The following is a 6,097-nucleotide window of genomic DNA, read 5'->3' as shown; positions in this document are numbered from 1 at the left end:
ATGGTCGTTAACTTCAGGGCCCGTGAAATTAGTCGACGTGCGCACAAGCTGGTCCGGACACCCACGTTAATAAAAAAAAAAAGTTAGTTTTTGGAAACGTAGCAAAATATTATTTTATAAAAATTTAATTTAATTTAATTTTAAAATTTTAAATTATTAAAATTATTAAATATTATTTTAATATATTTTCAAATAATTATTTATTTTAAAAAACTTATTAACATAGCAAATGCTACGAAAAAACTACATGCACCGTTAGATAATCCTTTCGTCACATGTACGATCCAGATCTAAAAATCAAATATAGGGCATATCGTCTCCAACGCTGACTGCAATACCAGAGAACTACCCACATACCTCCTCCTGTATAAATAAAGCCAAACCAGAGAACCACTCACATACCTCCTGTATAAATAAAGCCAAGCCAACTCCTCTCTATCTTAGAAATCCAGCGGGCTAGCTCACGTAAGCCATGGCTAAGCCTCGTAAGCCGAAAAACGAAGACGCCAAGCCTGAGAACTCCGGTGCCGTGGTTCGTCACCAGAAACTCTGCCTCTCTATCGACATCGACAAGCACCAAATCTACGGGTCTGTTTCCTTTTTCCCTTTTGTTTTATTAATAAATGATTCTGTTTTGGTATTTTTTTATTCATTTTCAGTTCCTGATTATTTAAAATTTATAGAAAATTTCAATTTTAGGGATTTATACTAGATTAACTTTTTTTTTTTAAAATGAGCTAATGATTTCCTCCAAATATTTTTTTTGTGTGTAGTTACACTGAGTTGGAAATTGCGGTGCCGGATATAGGAATTGTAGGGTTACATGCGGAGAATTTAGGAATAGAGAGTGTATTTGTTGATGGTGAAGCTACTGAGTATGAATATTATCCACATCAGCAACAAAATGTGGATGGTGAAAAGAGATGGAGCTCAGTTACGAGCCCTAGCTCGGCTGCTGACGCTGCTGGCGCTGTGTATTTATCGGCTCTGGAGAGAGAACGTGTTCCGAATTTGCTAATTAATTGTTGCAAAGCTTTTAGGGTTCCAAATGAAGTGCAAGAGATTGTGAATTTGGAGAATGGAGTGCCATTTTCTGGTGAACCTAAGCAGGTTCCTGTGGTTAATCTATTCAAATCAAATGCGTCTTGTTTGAATATTTTGATTTTTTTCTATTTTTTTAGGAAATTTAGATTGGTTTTTACCTTAATTATAAGTAGATGCTGTTGCATGTGAGCGGCAGAGTGCTTTTGTGTGTGTGTTTTTTGATTTGAGAAATTTATTATCTATGACTACACAAGAAGAGTAATGTTGTTGGAATTGAATTTTAATGTCAAATTTTGTGCAGAAAAAAATGGAATTAAAATGTGGGGAATTTCGGAACTTCTTTGCTATGAATTATTATGGCTGGTTGGTGATTAGAGAACAAATGTTCTTATGCTCGCAGGTGTTTTAGTGTTGATGATGATTCCTTAGCAAATATGTAGAGAGAGTGGATAGTTCTTTTATTCTAGCTTCCTTTTGTTTGTTTCTTCCCGATGTTGATGTTTGCTCTTACTTTAAGAACATTTTGCCAGTTACTTAATGAGATGTCTTTTTTATAAAAAAGATAGAATGATGGCATGTGACTGCTTTTGATTGATTGTTAAATAATTTAAATGAAGCTAAATATCAAGCCTTTTGCATAAGTTTCACATGTATGCATCAGTTTGAATTCTTAGGAATACAAATCTATGGAGGAGCATAAGTTGAAAATCTCTATACCCATAATATATATAATATAAAAATTCTTCAAAAGGAGGATTAAGGATTTTTCCTTTTAGTAAATAGAGCATTAGCGCATAATAGAATTCATTATCTTTTACTTTGGCTATAAAAATGCTTTAATTCTTTTTCTTTAATTTTGTTTTTAAATTATACTCATTGGTTCTCCAATCTACACTATAAGGTGTTTTCATTGTAAGCTTCTTTTCTGTCAAATGTCAAAGAAATAGGAATACATAAATGAACATGTCCTGTAATGGGCAGTTAATCATTTATGAAAATTAAGAAAATAGTTTAGACTTTCAAACTTTTAAAATATCTTGTAAATGCAATTAACGTAAGTTTTTTTTTTTTACTTTAATTTATTCCTTAACTAGATCTCACATTATGAAATATTATAGTATAGACTAAATGGTTACGTGTGTCCCGATATTTAGCTTATCTACGAGCGTAACTAAATTTGATTGGATATTGTTGAAGGCTCAAAGCTCTATGTTATATGGTAATATTTCAGCATGAGCTGTCATAATGTGGTTTACACCTTTGTGGCTTCTCATGTAGGTTCATGTTGGATGCAGAATGTAAAATTGGTGCGCATTAATTATTGGGTAGAGAAAGCAGAGACGGGCATTCATTTTGACAATGAAGTGGTACATACTGATAACCAAATAAGGCGTGCACGTTGCTGGTTCCCTTGTATGGATGAAGGATTTCAGCGTTGCTGGTATAACCTACTTAATTCCTGACATTCTTTTCTAAAGTTCTATAAATTTAGCAATTTATAGGTCCATCTACTAATTTATTTGGCTACTTTTGCAGTTATGATCTGGAGTTTACAGTTGCCCATAATCTTGTTGCTGTTAGTACTGGAAGCTTATTATATCAGGTGAGATAAATAATATCCCTGTATTTGGACTACTAATATTGTCTCAAACCCTATACTTTCTGAGTGCTTTTACTGAACTGTATTCATATTCATAATTGACTCAGCTGACTTTTAGCCAAAAATATGTAGAATTTTAAATTCTTACAAACTCTTCGATACTCCTAATAAATTGCAATCAACATACTGTATTAAAAGAATGTTGCTATTCAGTGACCAAATATTATTGAGACGTAGTTTTACGGCACAATAGTGCTTCATTGAAAAATCCTTAATTTGAAATGGCAAAAGCAATTGCATATAAGATTCTTGATTGCATCAAGCAATTGTGTATAAGATTCTTGATTGCATCACAAATAGAAATGAAGGTGTGGAGGGATATGAGCTCAAAAATAATCTATGAGCTCAATTGTCATGTTAAATGATATTGGTTGAAGGGCATTCCTTAAGGTTTTTTTTTTTGACATTTACTTAGGGCACCCAATTAAAGGTGCTTAGTTAGAGTGTTTGAACTCTTAATCTATCAGTTTTTAAATCTCTACTTTGGCACTTGGAGATAAAGAACCCAACCAATGATTACATTGTTAACCAATGATTACATTGCTAACCAATGATTACTTGTCATAACTCTAGCAAAATCTTGTTTCTAGTTTCACTGCCTTTGGGAATTGCATTAGTTGTAAAGGTGCTTAGTTAGAGTGTTTGAACTCCTAATCTATCAGCTTTTAAATCTGTACTTTGGCACTTGGAGATAAAGAACCCAACCAATGATTACATTGCTAACCAATGATTACTTGGCATAACTCTAGCAAAATCATGTTTCTAGTTTCACTGCCTTTGGGAATTGCATTAGTTGTTAGTCTTCCAATTCATGGGATACCATCCATGTTACAAACCGGTTTGATTTCATGTTGGTGCATCATTTGCATGCATCCTTGGGGTTGAGGCTTTGTTTAGTTTAGATTTAACTTTAGAGGTTGGTTGGTAATGCCTTGGTAAGGACAAAAAAATTGATTGTTATGGCTTAACAATATATCTTGAAAACTCAATTAATAGCCAAATGGAAGGTAATTTTTGCAAATTGAAGATTGCCACTCCCCCTTCTTGAACTATAGTAAAATCTCAAAAGGACTTGTGACTTTTTTCTTTTGCCTTTTACCTTTTTTATTTGACATCGATTTACCTGAAAAGAAAAAGATGAAAGAAGAAGTAAAGGAGTTATTGCCTATCGCCTAACATTTACAGGTCCTTTGATAGGTGTTATTGCACGGTGATCATGGCTTGTTGGTTACAACCTGATAACAAAGTGCAAGCTAACTTGCTACTAGAGAAAGTAGCTTGTGATAAAGTGCATTTCACCAATTTGGCCCATGTTCACCCATTAGGCATTATCATTGTCAAAAAGAAAGGTTTGATGTGTAGTAGTTAACATTTAGGTTATGCAATCGCTGTGTTCTATTTTTCTTCAAAATATTTATCATAATGAACTAGTGGGTGCTCACACACACATGTACTGATGTATATATGATATGTGGGTGCAATGCACACATTTTTCAAGGACTTGTTATTATAGACATTGCAAATTGTTATTTGTCCAATGGAGTCAAGTTGCTTGATCTTCTGTTGGAATGTTTTCTATGTCCTCTCACAAGCAAGGACCTTTAACTCTTGAGAGTAGAAGATTGGGGGAATTGCAAGCTGCAAGCTAAATATGACACTAACTTGGAGTTCCAATAGTTTAAATACCTGGACCGAATAAAGTGTATAATTGATGAATGTGTCAATGTCTTTGAAAAGAAAAATTAATGGTGTAGTTCATGTTCAAGATACACATGTTTATTGAATGCAACCAAGTCATTGAGAGAGCAAATTGGATATGTGAAATGAATTGTGGAGGTAGTTCTCATAAATTCAGCATATTTATTGGAGTACTAGAGTATTATCTGTTTCACCTATTTTGTTCTTTTAGAAAAAAGCAACATGATGGAATGGTGCCTTGTCAACATTTTTCTACCTGTTGACTTTAACAAATTACCTAGTGTATTTCAGTACTACTAAGAATGTTTTTTGGTTGAGTATATCGAGAATTTGATATATGCATTTATCTTCAAAGACAAGAAGTCATATGACATGAAAGTAGGGATCTATGAAAGTGAAGTTGGTGGAGATCAATTCCGTAGTCTTAAGAGATATGAAGTCTTGTAGAATGAAAGTGGGAAATATGAAGTCATGTAGAATGAAAGTGGGAATGATTATTGAAAGTGAAGTTTGTTGAGATAAATGCTTTAAAAGATATGAACTCACGTGGAATGAAAGTTGAAATGACATTTGAGGACTATAATCTTAATGTTACCAGGGTCAAATTTTTTTTCCAGGTAGCCTATTTCGATGAGTGGGAAAAATGCAATAATTTTCATTGAAGAGGAAAGGTTATTAACTACTTTAGATGAGAAAAAGTTAGGAATTGTTAATTGTATGGTTAAGAATGTGATATTTTTCAGTTTGAGATGCATGGTAAGATGTTCTTCTAGATGCTTGCTTACATGTGGATAGCATGAAAGCAATGGAAAAAATTATGATTTCCGAGATGGGTAGCAAAGCATCAAGAAAGTTATTAATTTACTCAACCATGATGACTAAGCATATTGATTCTCTTCAATTTGGATTCCTTTGAATTATTGTAAATTTGTTTGGAAGGAATGTTATATAACAACTAAACCTCGTCTTATACGTGCCTAAAAAGTTTAGCTCTAAATTTTATTTGGCCTTTAGCGCACTTGTGTAGCCTTTTGCAACTTTTCTTTCTTTTGGCTGTGAGTAAAATTGTTTGATATAAGTTGCTAACAATCCTAGATCACAAGTTTTTTTTTGTCATAATCTTATTTGAAGACTTAATTTGGTTGTATGAGATTTGACTCTGAATCACTCTTTTTGGAGTTTGGGATGTACATTGATGATTATTGCCACTTTATTCATATACATATTATTAACAATTTTGATGTAGTTAAATGCTTTTTGAATTTATAGTATTTTGTACTCTTGGTTTAGTGCTCCCTCACTCACATAAAAGTGAGATCCATGGGTAGTGTGTGAGTGTGGGAGTGCTGCATTGGGAGTGCCTAATAATAGAATGAGTATCATGCTTGTGGATGTTGTGAGCAAAGATGTGGTTGTCGACTATGTATTAGGCTTTTAGTTTTCATTGATTTTAACTTTCCATGTTTCATTATTAACATATTGCAGGTTCTAAGCAAGGATGATCCTCCTCACAAAACATTTGTCTACAAATTAGATGTTCCTGTGACTGCTAAATGGATATCTTTGGTGGTTGCACCATTTGAAATACTTCCTGATCCGCATGTTGCTCTCATATCACACATGTGCTTGCCATCTAATTTGTCAAAGCTCCGGAATACCATCAAAATTTTTCATAATGCGTTCAAGTTTGTAATC

General features: G+C 33.4%; 1 protein-coding gene across 3 annotated transcripts in view; it reads left to right on the top strand.

The window, feature by feature from the left end:
• Positions 1 to 343: 343 nt before the first annotated feature.
• Positions 344 to 6,097, top strand: part of LOC133676199 (transcription initiation factor TFIID subunit 2) — a 29,616-nt gene continuing 23,862 nt past the window's right edge. For 2 of the 3 annotated variants that reach the window (XM_062097816.1, XM_062097815.1), the window contains exons 1-5: positions 344 to 588; positions 774 to 1,110; positions 2,340 to 2,485; positions 2,581 to 2,647; positions 5,888 to 6,087. In XM_062097816.1, the coding sequence (XP_061953800.1) occupies positions 473 to 588; positions 774 to 1,110; positions 2,340 to 2,485; positions 2,581 to 2,647; positions 5,888 to 6,087 (866 nt within the window). In that variant the 5' untranslated portion in view covers positions 344 to 472. Of the gene's footprint in view, positions 589 to 773; positions 1,111 to 2,322; positions 2,486 to 2,580; positions 2,648 to 5,887; positions 6,088 to 6,097 lie in introns of those variants that run through there. The other variant, XM_062097817.1, reaches the window with a different exon arrangement.

This window comes from Populus nigra, chromosome 16 (assembly GCF_951802175.1).
Source record: "Populus nigra chromosome 16, ddPopNigr1.1, whole genome shotgun sequence".
NCBI classification, from domain to species: domain Eukaryota; kingdom Viridiplantae; phylum Streptophyta; class Magnoliopsida; order Malpighiales; family Salicaceae; genus Populus; species Populus nigra.
This window is presented reverse-complemented; position numbering and strand designations above follow the sequence as displayed.